Below are 18677 nucleotides of genomic sequence, written 5' to 3'. Positions count from 1 at the left end.
AACTGTTAGCTCGAGCAAGTTACAAAGGAATGAATCATTTTATGGTGGATTCAGTTCTGGCACCGTATTGGATTAGACAAAATTCGGCCGCCGATCCAGAAACATTCCAGTATTTAACAAAGGAAAGGAGAAGAAACGCTGGGTAACAGAAGAAATACTTCCGATGATTGAAGAGAGAAGGAAGTATAAAAATGTTCAGGAAAATACAGGAGGACAGCTTGGAAATAAAATAGTGACGAAATGCGAAGAACCTAGGCGAAATGACTGAAGGAAAACTGTGAATAAATCGTCGTTGGAAGGAATGATTGAGTGTACAGAAAGGTCAAAACAACCTTCGATGAAAAATTAAAAGTAGAAGCGCATTGAGGTATTCCACTGTTAAATGAAGATCAGAGAGCGGGTAGACGGAAAGAGTACATAGAATGCATCTAAAAGAGTAGGGAACTTTTTGATGTGATAGAAAAAGAAATGGGAGTCGATATGGATGACATAGGGGATCCAGTAAGTGTTTAACAGAGGTTTGAAAGACTTGCTTCGGCAACTAAATAACTATCAAGTTAGTTTTTAGATTCTATATGACTGGGGACATTCCATCAATCTTCCGGACACATGTAGTGCACAAAATCCCGAAAATAGCAGAGGCACATATAGGACTATTGCGCAATCGGCTTAACGTCTCATGCTTCCAAATTACTGACAAAAATAATGAACGGAAGAATGGAGAAAAAAGTTGAGGGTTTGTTAAATCACCAGAGGAGTGGTTCCGACGTTAAGCTTGATAATGGGATCAAAATATAAGATAAATAAAGACACGTTCTTAGGATTTGCCGACCTAAGCGAAGTGTTGGAAAATGTCCCATACGTCAAAAACTGCGGCGGTTTGGATGAGACACAGGCGCACATACATTGAGGGACATGGCATAAAGCGTTCCCTATCATGCAATTATTCACCGAAGTGAAGCAGTGGTGCACGATGTGACCACCGTTGATTTGCGGAGTCATTGTGAGAATTCTTGCCATTACAAAGTGAGCGTAAACTAGAACAACGCGTTAAGATGTCTTGCTTCAAGTTATGGGAAACGGGGAAGAAGGTTTTTGAAGTGTTAGTGCAAGTGTATGGCGTTACAGCAGCGAGTAAAAAGTGTGATGTTAATTGGTTTAAACTCCTTAGAGACGGAAAGGAAGGGTGTCAAGGATGGGCCGCGCTCGGGTCGATTGTCAATAAACACAATCCAAGACAACATCGAACGCTTGAATTGAATGCTTGCGGGTGATCGACAGCTGTTTATGAGAATGATAGCAGAAGAGTTGAACATAAGTAATGACATTGTAAACACTATTGCTTACGAACATTTGAAAAAGGAGCAATATTTGTGCCTTGTTTGTACCGCACACGCTGACAGACAAGCAGAAGCAAACTCGCATGGAACCGTCGGGATATTTCATCGACATGTCTGACCTGAATCCTCATCTATTGGAAATTATCATACGGGAGATGAGACCTGGTGCTACCAACACAATCCGGAGTTCAAGTGACAGTCATCGTCTTCCTCGCCTCTTGCAAATAGTCGGCTCACAAAATCAAAGATTAAGACGACGTTGATCGCCTTTTTCTACGGCAAGGACCCGATCCATCATGAATTTATAACTGAGGGTCAAACTGCCACAGCGGAAGTTTACGAAGGAGTTTTGAAGCGGCTGCTGCAACTCATCCAGCGGGTTCAGTCAGAACTGTACCGGAGTAGTCAGTGGTGTTTCCCCGACGACAACGCCCATCCACAAACGGCGATCCGTATGTTCAACTTTCTCGCCCAACGCAAGGGTGTACTCGTTCGCTAGATTTGACATCAGCAGTCTTCTTTCTGTTTCCCCGCCTTAAACAGGCTCTGAAAGGCTTATGCTTCATAGTCGTTGCGAATATCCAAAAAGAAGTGTTTGTTGAAATTTTCCAACAGCTTTACAACCGTTGTCAGAAATGAACTGTAGCTAATGATGATTACTTTGAAGGCCGGTAAAGGTATTTTGTTTGTAACTCTTGTCTCCTTTATTTTCTGTGACGATTCTCCGAGCTTTTCAGACGCACCTTGTCGGTATAATTTATAGCGAAAGGCAGGTAATGCATTTTATGCACAAGGACAGTGAGGAAAAAATATGAATGGAAGAGTATCCAGATTAAAAAAAGGCGTAAATATGGATGCAGACTTCTTCCTCTATTATTCAATGTGTACGTCGAAGACTCAAAGAAGTAAATAAGTAGAATGTTTTGAAGTTGGATTAAAATTAGCGGTGAAAGTATATCACTGATAAGATTCGCTGAAGACGTTGCCACACCTCAGTGAAAGTGAAGAAGAAAGAACAGTCTAATGAGGACATATTATGGAATGGGAATAAACCAATAAAAGTTAAAATTAATGAATAGTAACAGAAGTGAAACTAGCGATAAAAATGGGACACTAAGAAGTAAACGAAGTGAAGGAATTCTGCCGTTTTGGAAGCAAAATAACACAAAACGGACGACTCACAGAGAACATGAGAAGTAGACTAGTATAGGCAAAGAGGGGATTCCTGTCCGAAAGAGCATCGGCTTTATTTTGAAAGAAAAATTTCTAACAATATTCGTTTAGAACATAGTATTGCATGGAACTGAATCACGCATCGTGCGGAAAACGGAAGAGAAGAGAATCGAAGCATTTTAGATGCGAAAGGAAGTTAAGAAAGTGGAAGGTTCTCCGCAGAATCGGTGAGGAGAGTGCACGTGGGAAACATCGGCAGGCAGAAGGGACGGGATGACAAGGCATGTGTTAAACCATTAGGGAATAACTTCAAAGGCAGTAGAGGGAGCTGTAGAGCGTAAAACCTGTAGAGAACAAGTACTGGAAAATATCCAACAAATAACTCAAACCAGTCAGAAGATTGATTGATCCCCTCGCGCTCCACCCCCCCCCCCTTTTACCGGCTCCACCCATACCCCCGTACGCCCCCCCCCCCCTAAAAAAAACGAATCAACCTATTTCCCGGTTTGCCGAAGCTCCACATCTGATGCTACCTGCCTAATGCACCACTAGTACTCTCATTCTGTCAGCACTGATATTCTGTGGACTCAGATAAAGGCAGCACCAACAAATCGAAACCTTTGGAAGAGTTCAGATGTGTGTCGAGCTTCAACAGTTAAAACGATAAGGCATTCCACGCATAAGGGACGGATCTGCATGCTCATTTCGAGGTAACATCGGATTGATCTGTCATTTAAGTAACGTGTGAAGTCTTTAATTCCGTGACACGGTCTGTAGAAGCTGCTATTGTTGCTTCTAGTGACTTCAGAAAATATTGTTTTTATGTCCATTATGTGGTCCAATTAGTTAAATCCCTCGAACGGTAATGTTGTCGCGCTGTTAATGCCTGCTTCATAGGGTAACGTTTCCTGTGCTGATGTGTGTGACTTTCAGGCTGTCGAAGCGCTGTTGTAGTTTCAGCGCCTTTTAAAAATGGTTCAAATGGCTCTGAGCACTATGGGACTTAACTTCTGAGGTCATCAGTCCGCTAGAACTTAGAACTACTTAAACCTAACTAACCTAAGGACATCACACACATCCATGCCCGAGGCAGGATCCGAACCTACGACCGTAACGGACGCGCGGTTCCAGACTGTAGCGCCTAGAACCGCTCGGCCACCAAAGCCAGCTTCAGCGCCTTTTATGAAGCACTGTAAGCAGCTAAGGGTTTTCATTTCATTGTAAAGACAGCTCAAGCTTAACCTATTTATTTATTACCCACAATACACAAACCCAACGCAATCTGACTGCTATACAATGACAACATAACTTCCAGTAATTGACACAAAAGAATGGCCCTGAATTGCAAGAAATCATATCAGTAATAAAAATCAAAAAAATATGAAATTAAAGAAATATGAAACTACCTCCCACTCTGTTAATTGCCTAAACTCATTTCAATCCCGAACCCCATTTTTTTCATATAAGTCACTTACCTCACGGAAAATTTTCATAACATGAACTACAGTAATTACAGCAAGCAGCAACTACAGCCAGCTAAATAAAAAGATTCTAACTACTATAGTCTTTAATTACTAGGAGACATATGGTTAGCAAAAGATTTTGTTGAAGAGCAAACAATGTATTTAGAAAGGGTTATCTTATCCATGTGACATCTAGTTCTAAAAATTATATAGTTGTCAATATGTGCATAACCCAAACATTACCAACAACATCCATCCTCATTTTATATTTCCTTGCGTCTCACTTTATAATGCATGTCCTACCACTAAGAAAAACGTGTCCTTACACTTCTCTATCCAGTCGCTAACTGCTAGTCCGTCCAGCAGCAGAATCTCTTCTCGAGGACGCAGAGCGCTGTCAGCGATATTGACACAACATTGAAACAGGCTACTTACACACTGATCAGACACTTATCACAGTTATCCAAACGCCACAGGTATACGCTTAACCAACAATGCTGAGGAAAGAATGGAAGCCCTCCATCAGTATTTCAGCATGTCTCACGAACACACATGAAATGAGTCACAGTCGTCTGAATTAGTGCCGAGGAGCAGGATCCAGACAGGAAAGCAAGATACCGGCGGGGGCGGGTGGGGGCTCTGTTCTGTTCTGTTCTGTTATCAATTCCTCACAGATAGCGTGGTTTCCGGCCTTTATTGCACTTCTTATCAAGAGTAGTGTAATAAGAGTACCTCTTTGTCTAAATACAAGGCGGCAGTTGTCCTCAAATGGATACTTACCACAAATAGTGATACAAGAATTCGCAACTCTTTCGTTGACATCCTAACTACAGATTCCATAGTACCTTACATGCAATTTATTCTGCTTTTTTAAAGAGGAAAAAACTGATAAAATGTTATAGTTGTTTGAATCACGTTGTAATAGATCTTGCAGTACTTGTGCAGGAAAACATGTTCCAACTTCTTGCCAGCTGCTTTGTGTTTCTGCTTCTTTAAACTTCCATAACGTATGAAAAACATTGTATTTTGTCTTTCTCCCATTACCTTAGAAAATTTCCTTAAATACATTTTAGTAAAAATATTTTACATTTTGTTTAGACATCAATTAACGCAAGCAAATCTTATGTTTCTGTTGCCTTTTGTTATCTATACGAGTACTGCGTAATTACTGCAATTGTATGTGGTCTTCGATATCTTGGCTGCTGAATATAATTACGTTTAGTGTAGAATTACGTAATCTGTACCTCCTTTTAATTCTAGTTGAATGGTTCGATCAGCACCGCTTGTCTTATTTTCATGGGATTTCAGTAGTCAGAAAGCAACTGCTGCCCACGTGAGCACTCAGCAGATGCCTTCTTCCGTTGTGCCGTCGTCCACACAAGTTCACTGCGTCCTTTGGTGTCTCATGTCCATCTGGCATCCTTGTCTCCGAACCCTCATTCCTCCTCTGACAGTCGCACGAGTTGTATTTCCTACAGTAAACTTTACAGTTGTCAACAACCGTCTTCTTTAATTGTATGATTGCTGAAGCTGTTCTTTTCTGCAATTTATTAAGATGGCACGTTTAGGCCACATCTTTTCCGTTTCTTTGTGTGAATACTCTAGATTCTTTTCTAACTTTTATGAGGTCGTAAATTTAATACGTTATAGCTTCTAAGCTCCTCAAACCTGTTAACCCGCCGCGTTACACAATTCCGGTTGGAACATCAGTGAGCACTCTAGCCAGCATCTCTGCATATTACTCACAACACCCTTGCAACAGTAGCTACCTTTATAAAAGTACCCATTCCCCCACTTTTCTGTTTCTCGTCAGTCATTTCCTTGCGATTTCTGGGGGCACCAATTCCTGCCCCTCCTCTGTAGTAATCTGATGTAGTACATGGGGGGAGAGTTTTTCTTATACAGGGTGTTACTAAAAAGGTACGGCCAAACTTTCAGGAAACATTCCTCACACACAAATAAAGAAAAGATGTTATGTGGACATGTGTGCGGAAACGCTTAATTTCCATGTTAGAGCTCATTTTAGTTTCGTCAGCATGTACTGTACTTCCTCATTTCACCACCAGTTGGCCAAATTGAAGGAAGGTAATGTTGACTTCGCTGCTTGTGTTGACATGCGACTCATTGCGCTACAGTACTAGCATCAAGCACATCTGTACGTAGCATCAACAGGTTAGTGTTCATCACGAACGTGGTTTTGCAGTCAGTGCAATGTTTACAAATGCGGAGTTGGCAGATGCCCATTTGATCTATGAATTAACACGGGGCAATGGCCGTGGCGCGGTACGTTTGTATCGAGACAGATTTCCAGAACGAAGGTGTCCCGACAGGAAGACGTTCGAAGCAATTCATCGGCGTCTTAGGGAGCACGGAACATTCCAGCCTATGACTCGCGACTGGGGAAGACCTAGAATGACGAGGACACCTGCAATGGACGATGCAGTTCTTCGTGCAGTTGACGATATCCCTAATGTCAGCGTCAGAGAAGTTGCTGCCGTACAAGGTAACGTTGACCACGTCACTGTATGGAGAGTGCTACGGGAGAACCGGTTGTTTCCGTACCATGTACAGTGTGTGCAGGCACTATCAGCAGCTGATTGGCCTCCACGGGTACACTTCTGCGAATGGTTCATCCAACAATGTGTCAATCCTCATTTCAGTGCAAATGCTCTCTTTACGGATGAGGCTTCATTCCAACGTGATCAAATTGTAAATTTTCACAATCAACATGTGTGGGCTGACGAGAAGCCGCACGCAATTGTGCAATCACGTCATCAACACAGATTTTCTGTGAACGTTTGGGCAGGCATTGTTGGTGATGTCTTGATTAGGCCCCATGTTCTTCCACCTACGCTCAATGGAGCACGTTATCATGATTTCATACGGGATACTCTACCTGTGCTGCTAGAACATGTGCCTTTACAAGTTCGACACAACATGTGGTTCATGCACGATGGAGCTCCTGCACATTTCAGTCGAAGTGTTCGTACGCTTTTCAACAACAGATTCGGTGACCAATGGATTGGTAGAGGCGGACCAATTCCATGGCCTCCACACTCTCCTGATCACAACCCTCTTGACTTTCATTTATGTGGGCATTTGAAAGCTCTTGTCTACGCAACCCCGGTACCAAATGTAGACACTCTTCGTGCTCGTATTGTGGACGGCTGTGATACAATACGCCATTTCCCAGGGCTGCATCAGCACATCAGGAATTCCATGCGACGGAGGGTGGATACATGTATCCTCGCTAACGGAGGACATTTTGAACATTTCCTGTAACAAAGTGTTTGAAGTCACGCTGGTACGTTCTGTTGCTGTGTGTTTGCATTCCATGATTATTGTGATTTGAAGAGAAGTAATAAAATGAGCTCTAACATGGAAAGTAAGCGTTTCCGGACGCATGTCCACATAACATATTGTCTTTCTTTGTGTGTGAGGAATGTTTCCTGAAAGTTTGGCCGTACCTTTTTGTAACACCCTGTATTTATCACTAGCCACATCAAAAGCTGTTTAGAAGCCCGTAGATACAAGTGATTCAGACAGAGGAGATCTCTGACGCGTGCTGCCGGCTGTGCCCCGCAGGTCTGGGATTCGGCCAGTTCCTGGCGACGGCTCTGCTGCTGACGTACTACTGCGCCATCATGGCGCTCACCGTCTACTTCTTTGTGGCGTCGTTCCACGCGGAGCTTCCCTGGGCCCACTGTTACCCCGAGCTGGGCGAGCTCTGCTTCGACTCCGCCGGCCCACACGACAACGCCACCAACACCACGGGGCGCCTCAGCTCCTCCACACTCTACCTGTACGTATTGCCCTTCCAGAAAGTCAAGCTTTTCCTATCTTGATCTACAACTCTTCATAATATTTAACATTGTTCCGTGCTTTATCATGTAACGTTCTACATTTGTGCGGTATTTTAGAGCTAATTCAACTTGGAATAATGGCGTTTTGCTATTCTACTTCTTGTAGGGTAGAACGTGTTTTCGGATGCCCAGAAATGTTTCCGATTCGATTACTACGTTCTAAACTACAAGGACCGATCAAGTCCTCTTTTTCAGATTTTACCAGTTCAGCTCGAGGAAGCGATCACGTCTGTGACCACTTTTAAAGAGAGATGGGGCCCCTCCACGCCCGCACCAACGTGGTGACCAAACCAAAAGTTCTACTGTCACCTCCGTCAACATGTTAGTTATCTAATAGGTGGATCATGGGATGCTGGGCTGTGATACTATCCGAGTGTTTGAGTAAGACTACGCATTAACACGGTGCATCAGGTGATAGATAGTGGACGAAACGCGAATCAGGGTAGCAATTTGAAGAGCAGAGGGAAAAAGTGCCAAGGCTCGTGCCGTGGGAAAAAAACCTCTGCGACAGTGGGATGGGTAGTAAGAGCAGTAGTGGCTTACTAGCTGCGATAGTTCATGCAAGGTTGGGTTTGTTAGTACGGGTATCACGTATCATTACCGTGGCAGGCGATGACGATGTATTCGAGTTTTCTGCAGCTGCTGCATACCTGGAACAATCAGGATCGTTATATGTTAGTGGGAGATCGGCCACAGATCATCTCATTGTGTGTGTGTGTGGGGGGGGGGGGGGGGGGGGTGGAGCTTGTCTGCATGTGGTGTACGGTACGGCTTCCCTGCGTGGTGCCAGTTATTCGGTAAGTGTGCTCCAACTGGATATTCAGTAATGGTGGCTGATTAACAGGGGCTCACCTGTACCGTTGTGTTTGCGTGAACTTGGCCATAGATGTTAGGTCCTTACAAGTATGTCTTTTGCTCTTTTATGTTTCCATTCATGGTTGTGGTCGTAGTTCCCCAGATTCAGAATAAACGGGTTCTGCGAATGTCTGGAGTTTCTGTATAGTCTTGTGGTGAGTTTGTGGATTACCTCAGTGAGAGTCTCAAGTCGGTATTCCCGGTGAAGGTCCGCGATGCGTGTGTATCGTGGAGCATTGCTTATGATTTTGAGTACTTTGTTTTGTATGATCTGCAGACAGCGCAGGCGTGTGGGCGCAGCGTATCCCCAGACATGGGCTGCGTACGTCATCAGGGGTCGAATAAGTGTCATGTGCATGGACCTCGATACCCTTCTGTATCCGTGACCACTGACACAAAACCTGATGAAGGTGACTGGAAGGTCTGCGAAACTCGGCCCAGACACCTAAAACCCTACAGTCTATGAATCAAGTAAAAAAAAAAAAAAAAAAACTCGTTACATGTACTGCGACCTACATTCGAAATCTGAAAACTTTTTTGCCATGAAGCTTTGGCTTTTTTAAATAAATCTTTATTGTTTCACTTCCAAACGTCACTCGCTTTGCAATCTGTTCATACTGAAAGACTTAATAATATCTGTTCAGTTTGTCCAGGTTCATAGAGCCTTGGAACAGCAGACGTTGAGCTGCTACTTTGTGCAAATATCACTGAATGCGTAAAATTCCTCCAATAGTTGAGGACGTTGGGTCCAAGTGGTGCTTTGAGATGAAGAGGTTGATGGAGGAGAGGGGGTTGTGGCGGGCAGCATCAAATCAATCAGAGGAATGTAGACCTCACCCCTCCCCCAATCCCCCCCCCTCCCTGCAAAATAATTGAAACTTAATCTGTAAATGAATATCAATTTGATAGGGAAGTGTCACTTGTTCTTTTTACAATTGTGCCTTATGTCGGTGTCTTCCCCGTTCTTTCAACAGTCTTTACTGATGCCTTACTCCTTAGCAGTGTTGCTCATGCCTTACTCCTTAGCAGTGTTGCTCAAAAGCCAATTTTCATTTTATTTTCCAAAATAAAGGCAAGAGAATACCTTCAGACCAGTATCCAAACAGAATTCTGAAAGAAATAAAGGAAATAGTTTTAATAAAGACTAGACATCTACATTACTTAGTACAGAGTAAAATTATGATGCTCTATATTTCTGTGGGTTAAATATAGACTGTGTGGTAATTCGTATTCCCCTCACCAAGTACGTATGATTTAAACTTCAAAATTTTTGTATCTGTATCAAATGGTAACAATGATCGTTAAAGCCCAATATGAAACCGGCATTATTACTGCAGTAGACTTTATCTCTGACAAAGTATATTTAACGATAAATTGTCAAGAATTTAATCAGAAATTTTGCCACATAGAACGCAGTGTTTGCTGAGTGCAACGCGAAGGAAATGGCAAAAAAATGTGTGTGAAATCTTCTGGGACTTAACTGCTAAGGTCATCAGTCCCTAATCTTACACACTACTTAACCTAAATTATCCTAAGGACAAACACACACACCCATGCCCGAGGGAGGTCTTGAACCTCCGCCGGGACCTGGAAATGGCAGATCCATGTCTACATCGTAGACAAAACACAAGATGAGTCAAGGTTGAAGACGACTGAAAAACATCGTGCGATTGAGAAACGTTGTGCATCGAAAATACAAAGTGTGCTGTACTTTCCAAAATACCAAGCTATTATTAGTATACTCCAATAAGCTGTAAGAGCACTATGTGAAAATGTCGATTGAAATAATTAATTACTATCAAAAATAAAAATATTTATTTTATCCATAGACATTATGTACCACAAAACTACTAATTTTTTTGCTGTAATTTCTCGAAACTTTTTAATGTAGAACATATACACTGAAGAGCCAAAGAAACTGGTACAGGCATGCGTATTCAAGTACAGAGATATGAAAACAGGCATAATACAGCCCTGCGATCGGCAACGCCTACGTACGACAAGTGTCTAGCGCAGTTGTTAGATCGGTTACTGCTGCTACGATGGCAGGTTATCAAGATTTAAGTGTGTCTGAACGTGGTGTTATAGTCGGCGCACGAGCGGTGGGACACAGCATCTCCGAGGTAGCGATGAAGTGGGGATTTTTCCGTACGACCATTTCACGACTGTACCATGAATATCAGGAATCCGCTAAAACATCAAATCTCCGACATTGCTGCGACCGGAAATAGATCCTGCAAGAACGGGACTAACGATGACTGAAGAGAATCGTTCAACGTGACGGAAGTGCAACCCTTCCGCAAATTGCTGCAGATTTCAACGCTGGGCCATCAACAAGTGTTAGCGTGTGAAGCATTCGACAAAACTTCATCGATATGGGCTTTCGGAGCCGAAGACCCAGTCGTGTACCCTTGATGACTGCACGACAACTGCACGATACAAAGCTTTACGCCTCATCTGGGGCCCTCTACACCTATGTTAGACCGCTGATGACTGGAAACATGTTGCCTGGGGACGAGTTCTGTTTCAAAGTGCATCGAGTGGATGGATGTGTACGGGTATGGAGGCAGCCTCATGAATCCATGGACCCTGCATGTCAGTAGGGGACTGTTCAACCTGGTGGAGACTCTGTAATGATGTGGGGCGTGTGCAGATGGAGTGATATGGGGACCCTGATACGTCTAGATACGACTCTGACAGATGACCCCTACTTAAGCATCCTCTCTGATTGCCTGCATCCATTCATGTCCACTGTGCATTCCGACGGACTTGGGCAATTCCAGCAGGACAATGCGACACCCCACACGTCCAGAATTGCTAGATAGTAGCTCCATGAGCACTCTTCTGAGTTTAAAAACTTCATCTGGCTCCAAACCCCCCCAGATATGATCATTATTGAGCAAATCTCGGATGCCTTGCAACTTGCTGTTCGGAAGAGGTCTCCACAACGTCGTACTCTTATGGATTTATTGACAACCCTGGATAATTCATGGCGTCAGTTCCCTCCGGTACTACTTCAGACATTAGTCGAGTCCATGCCACGTCGTGTTGCGGCATTTCTGCGTGTACACGGGGGTCCTACACGATATTATGCAGGTGAACCAGTTTCTCTGGCTCGTTAGTGTACATCAGCCAGTAAACAATGGAGTAAATATTTCGCGAGCACAGTATCCAGTTTAGAAAACAAAGATGATCCACTTAAAAAATGCGAAGGAATTCAAGCAGTGTTCACATTTTCAGTCCCTATTCTAAATTACTGAAAAAACCTCAGTTCTATAGAAAAAAGACCGAACAGAAAGAAAAATCTGCACTAAAAATCAACTTCCAATTTTCTTGCTTTAACTATTTGGGGAATTACAAGCGCTGAAATCAGCTTTAGACGAATTGAATGATTTTTTATAGACAAACGTTGAAACAGGAGTGCAGCTCAGGCCGACGAATACAATATTCATGGGTCATTCCTTGCCGTGATTGTTCTCTTCATTTCGTATCACATACATGCTGCTTGTACAGTGTCAGAATTTAACAAGCAACAGTGTAAGTACTGAAACTTCTTGGCAGATTAACACTATTCACTGGACTGGAACTCGACACTGAAACCTTTGTCTTAACAGTCAATGCTCTTACCGGCTGAGGTAACTAAGCACGACTCACGACCCACTCTCACAGCTGTGTCTCGCCAGTACCTTCCTCCCGGCCCAGCACACAGTTTTAATCTACGAGCAAGTTTGCAATCAGCGTACTCTACGCTGCACACTGAAAACTTCTTCTTAGGTGAAATTGTAGTGTATTATAGCCAAAGAAAAATAAGCAGTTATGCATAGAATATAGCGACGAAAGAATCTTCTTGATCACGACTAGTGGCACGCCACCCCGTATTGCAGGCAGCGGCTGCTGAACGAGGTGCCGACGCTGGACGAGGGCATCGGCGCGCCCGACTGGCGGCTGACGCTGTGCCTGCTCTTCTCGTGGGTGGTCGTCTTCCTGGTGGTGGTGCGCGGCGTCAAGAGCTCGGGCAAGGCGGCCTACTTCCTGGCGCTCTTCCCCTACGTAGTGCTCTTCGCCCTCCTCATCCGCGGCGTCACACTACCGGGCGCCGGCGAGGGCATCCTCTACTTCATCAGGCCGCAGTGGGAAATGCTTCTCACTGCAGAGGTGAGATTGGGACGCTTACTCTGGCCATCACTTATTTAGATGTCTGTTTAGACAGCTCAAGGTCCCAAGAGAGATACCAGGGTCCAACAAAGTAATATGAACGACAAAAACAAGATGAACGGCCACACTTGATCAATACAACAGCATCTTCCTGGTTGTTATAGTATACAGGGTGGTCCATTGATCGTGACCGGGCCAAATATCTCACGAAATAAGCGTCAAACGAAAAATTACAAACAACGAAACTTGTCTAGCTTGAAGGAGGAAACCAGATGGCGCTATGGTTGGCCCCCTAGATGGCACTTCGAAAGGTCAAACGGATATCAACTGCGTTTTTTTAAAATAGGAACCCCTATTTTTTATTGCATATTCGTATAGTACGTAAAGAAATATGAATGTTTTAGTTGGACCACTTTTTTCGCTTTGTGATAGATGGCGCTGTAATGGTCACAAACATATGGCTCACAATTTTAGACGAACAGTTGGTAAGAAGTAGGTTTTTTAAATTAAAATACAGAACGTATGTACGTTTGAACATTCGGTTTTTCCAATATCATACATGTACCTTTGTGAACTTATCATTTCTGAGAACGCATGCTGTTACAGCGTGATTACCTGTAAATACCACATTAATCCAATAAATGCTCAAAATGATGTCCTTCAACTTCAATGCATTTGGCAATACCTGTAACGACATTCCTCTCAACAGCGAGTAGTTCGCCTTCCGTAATGTTCACACATGCATTGACAATGCGCTGACGCATGTTGTCAGGCGTTGTCGGTGGATCACGATAGCAAATATCCTTTAACTTTCCCCACAGAAAGAAATCTGGGGACGTCAGATCCGGTGAACGTACAGGCCATGGTATGGTGCTTCGACGACCAATCCACCTGTCATGAAATATGCTGTTCAATACCGCTTCAACCGCACGCGAGCTATGTGCCGGACATCCATCATGTTGGAAGTACATCGCCATGCTGTCATGCAGTGAAGCATCTTGTAGAAACATTGGTAGAACATTACGTAGGAAATTAGCATACATTACACCATTTAGATTGTCATCGATAAAATGGGGGCCAGTTATCCTTCCTCCCATAAAGCCGCAACATACATTAACCCGCCAAGGTCGCTGATGATCCACTTGTCGCAGCCATCGTGGATATTCCGTTGCCCAATAGTGCATATTATGCCGGTTTACGTTAGCGCTGTTGGTGAATTACGCTTCGTCGCTAAATAGAACGCGTGCAAAAAATGTGTCATCCTCCCGTAATTTCTCTTGTGCCCAGTGGTAGAACTGTGAGCGACGTTCAAAGTCGTCGCCATGCAATTCCTAGTGCATAGCAATATGGTACGGATGCAATCGATGTTGATGTAGCATTCTCAACACCGACGTTTTTGAGATACCCGATTCTCGCTCAATTTGTCTGCTACTGATGTGCGGATTAGCCGCGACAGCAGCTAAAACACCTACTTGGGCATCATCATTTGTTGCAGGTCGTGGCTGACGTTTCTCATGTGGCTGAACACTTCCTGTTTCCTTAAATAACGTAATTATCCGGCGAACGGTCCGGACACTTGGATGATGTCGTCCAGGATGCCTAGCAGGATACATAGCACACGCCCGTTGGGCATTTTGATCACAATAGCCATACATCAATAAGATATCGACCTTTTCCGCAAATGGTAAAGGGATCGTTTTAACACGGGTAATGTATCACGAAGCAAATACCGTCCGCAGTTGCGGAATGTTACGTGATACCACGTACTTAAATACGTTTGTGACTATTACAGCGCCATCTATCACAAAGCGAAAAAAGTGGTCCAACTAAAACATTCATATTTATTTATGTACTACACGAATATGTAATAAAAAATGGGGGCTCCTATTTTTAAAAAACGCAGTCGATATCCGTTTGACCTATGGCAGCGCCATCTAGCGGGCCAACCAAAGCGTCATCTGATTTCCCCCTTCAAGCTAGACGAGTTTCATTCTTTGTAGTTTTTTCGTTTGACGCTTATATCGTGAGATATTTGGCCCCGTCACTATCAGTGGACCACCCTGTATATTAGGTTCGTGCGTAAGTTCGTAGCGTTTTGCATAAGTTCAATAAACACAAGAGGTTCACATAACAGAGACTTTAGTCATCAATAATATATTTTCCTTCGCTATTAACAACAAGCTTCCAATTAGCACTGGCAGCCTTTTCGATTCTGCGACTGTTAAAATTATATGATTTTGAAACGGAGAACTCGACGAGTCATGTTGGGAGCGCATTTTCATTCGGAAAGGAAGTTCCTTGAAGATTGTTTGAGAGAGAGCGGAAAGAGTGAAAATTTGAGGCGCAAGATCAGGTGAATGGGGTGGGTGTGAGGCGACTTTCCAACTCAACTCCTGCACAGTGTTTTCTGTCAGTATAGCAGAGTGCAGGCAGATGTTATCGTGGCGTAGCATCACTTCAAGTAATCTTCCTGGTCGTTGGTCTCCGACTGCGTTTGCAAAACGTCTCAGTTGTTAATGTAAATGTCAGCTGTAATGGTTACACCTCGGGGACGCAATTCGTAGTACACTACACCGTCACTGTTCCACCAGATGCATATCGTTATCTTTTGTAGATGCGTGCAGATCTTTGCACGGGGAGTTTCTGCTTTGTTTAGGTTCAACCGTTCCTTTCTTACAAGATAGGAATGGTCGATGCTGTTCACAAGCCAATTGATGGCGAGGAAGCAGAGATGCACGTTTGGCCACCCACTGATGTTTTTTTTTTATTTTGGCTTGGAGCACGCGGTATCCATACTCCCATTTTTGAACCTCTCCCATTGAATTCAAATATCGCACAATGGTGGAATGATGACCGTTCACCATATTTGTCAGTTCTCGAGTACACTGACGTGGACTTTGTGTATTAATGCATTTAAACGATCTTCATCAAATCCTGAAAGTCTTCTTGAACATGGAGAATCACTAATTTCAATCCCCGTACACGGTGCAAATGTTTCTGGCTGCCTCCGCTGCTGTCGTCCCTCTATTTAATTCAGTGCAAGAATACGTTGGAAACGTTCCTATATCTCAACTTGGCACTCCATTTTCTAACGTTCAGAGCTGCAGTCACTATCTGCAAATGGCAAAACGACAATCTGTAAACTCTAATATCAACAGTGAATACAAATAAAAAATGACACTCGATAAAGAATCCATAGCAACCGGAATACCAACAGGCAAAACAAAAACGCCACGAATTAAAAACTCAATCTAATAAATCGTGAATGAATATCAGCGAGATATTATACCATTGCAGGCTTACTGAAGCAGCGTATTTAGTTTCACATACTGTAACAACCACCTTTCCGTTCAGGTTGACCATGACTTTCGAATCTCCACTGTCAATAACAGACTCTCAAAATGCTACACACTCCGACTGATACATTTCACCAAAACAATTCAATACTAAAGCCTCTGTGGAGCCTGTATGCTACTAACTTCAGATCTCTTTTTAACAACAAGTGATAGAACACACACGTGTACACACACACTCACATAAAAACTGTTACAAATGTGAAATTATAATGACATTCACATAATTAATTGACAAACAAGTTATTTCTCTGGTTTCGATACAATTGCTGTATGTCAATATATTTTGCACATCTTTTAATGTAAATAACTATAAACGTAAAAACAAAAGCAAATTGTTGTCATTTAATGAGCGACCTACACATAACAGGTTAATCAGAATTATACTTGTACCATGAACTGTCTATTGGTTGTGTTTCAATGAATACGGATTTTCTTGAGCAAAGTTACAGATGTGTAAAATTGTTATGAATTATCGAAATAACTGAATCACTTTGACGAAAAATTAAAGGTCAGAAGAAAGCGGCAGTCTGAAGAATCTATTGTGAGATTTCTTTTGTACCATGTTGTGGGATCGTGTCAGTCAAACTCGGTTCCTGTACGTGGACCTCAGCAGTAGTGATAAAATGTTTATACAAAATAATTAAAAATTACCTCATTCTCTGCTAACGAAGTAAAAAATGACATTCTATTTAACACTTCGTAATCACACTGTTGAAACACTGTCAGTTTCAACACTGTCAGTTTCAACAGTGTGAGTGCAACATTTAACCGCAAGAAAACTCTGTGGTTAAGTGAAATAAAATATATTCAGCCTAACAGTTATTTTTTTGGTTAGCTGGCTCTAATCTCTGACTTTTGTATTTATCTACCTTTAGTTAATGTCCACACATTAAGTTCTGTTGTGAGATAACACAGAGTAGGAAATGGAGTACATAGAATTAGATAGATAGGGCAACAAATGCTATGTTGTGTGGGGTACACAGTCTTTGTATTTCAAAGCTTCAGGGAAATGGAAATAGCAGAAGAAAGAAGATGTGAAAGAAATTAATCATAAGAAGAGCTCCACAACACCTGAAGTTGTAGTGACAGAAGGAGGTCATAGTGAAGGAAGAGGTCTGAAGAGCATTAATCAGACATGAAGGAAATGTAAGAGCAAAAGTCACTGATGAAAAGAGAGATGCAGAGGATGAACGCATCAGTCAACAGTATGGTGAAGATGAAAATGCAAAGATAGAAGGATGGTGGGAAGAAGACCACGAGTTTTAGGAGGAGAAAAGCTCAAGGGCGAGTGACAGATACAGTGGATTATCAAGAAAGGAAGGAGGGCAAGAATAATGAGAAGGAAAGGATGCAAATGATGAAAGAGGAGAAGACATTAGTAAAGAGGAAGAAGAGGAGTCAAACGGCAAAGGAGGAGAAGAGAAAACAGAGTGAGAGGCAGAGGAAGACAGAAGGGAGAGGGAAGGTAAAGGTGACAAAAATGATGAAAACAGCAAGAGAGGCACAGTAGTTTAAAATGTGCAGAAGAAGAAGAAGAAGAAGAAGAAGAAGAAGAAGAATTTGAAGTAATGGTAGATTTAATAGAGAACTGGATAGGTTGGAAGGAATGAGGAATTTTCAGCCTATCATGAAATGAGTCAATAGAGAAAAAACTTGACATATTTTGTAATACAATCACATGTATGTATGTATGTACAATCAGATGTATTACAAAATATTAATGATGAAGAAGAGAAAGGAGTTTATGGAGCCAGTCATAATTCAGACGAAGTACCAGTACGGGTATCAAAACCAACAATCAAGAAACTACTAATGTGCATGCATAAAGAAATAGAAGAATGTTTATTAAAACAGGATGAAAAGAGTGAGGAGGAAAATTATACTTTTCAGCCTTTAATAGAGATGAAATTAAATGGAATAGAGAGAACAGCTCTTATAGACACTGACAATACAGACAGCCATCTCAGAAGTGTTGTATCAGCACATCATTAAAAGCAGTAAAATAGTGACAACGCCCATATCTAAAGTCAGAATTAAAAGTGCCACTGCTTACTAAACAAATTTATATATCTATCAGTTTAGAAGATTTTGAAGTAGACGAAGACATTTTAGTAGGGCCTAAATTTAATGTATATGTTGTACTAGGAATCAATATGGTAAGCAACTATGAAGCTAGAATAGATTTTTGATGGAGATATGTTTAGTTTTCAAGAAATGGCAGGATAGAAAGAATGCCATTTTTTAAGTAATATTGAATGAAAAGGCTTGAATGTGACAAATAAAATACAGAGAATGTTAACAGAATGATTTTGCAGTGTATGAAGCCTGTCACAAAAACGGGACAGCAACAGGCAACAAGAAAATAGAGGAGGAGATAATGGAAAAAGTGCATAGCACTGAAAATACTACCATCAAGCAAAGGAAGTCATTGATGGAGTTATTAATGAAATATTAGCAAATCTTTTCTCATGA

The 18677-nt window shown here is 42.4% G+C and overlaps 1 protein-coding gene across 1 annotated transcript in view; it reads left to right on the top strand.

The window, feature by feature from the left end:
* LOC124595352 (sodium-dependent nutrient amino acid transporter 1-like) overlaps positions 1-18677 on the top strand; it is a 117863-nt gene that overhangs the window by 40980 nt on the left and 58206 nt on the right. Inside the window, exons 4-5 of the mRNA XM_047134067.1 lie at positions 7562-7778; positions 12579-12849. Coding sequence (XP_046990023.1) covers positions 7562-7778; positions 12579-12849 — 488 coding nt within the window. The remainder of the gene's footprint in view (positions 1-7561; positions 7779-12578; positions 12850-18677) is intronic.

Source organism: Schistocerca americana, chromosome 2, assembly GCF_021461395.2.
Source record: "Schistocerca americana isolate TAMUIC-IGC-003095 chromosome 2, iqSchAmer2.1, whole genome shotgun sequence".
Lineage (NCBI taxonomy): Eukaryota > Metazoa > Arthropoda > Insecta > Orthoptera > Acrididae > Schistocerca > Schistocerca americana.
The sequence above is the reverse complement of the archived record's forward strand: the minus strand, read 5'-3'. Positions and strand labels throughout refer to the sequence as shown.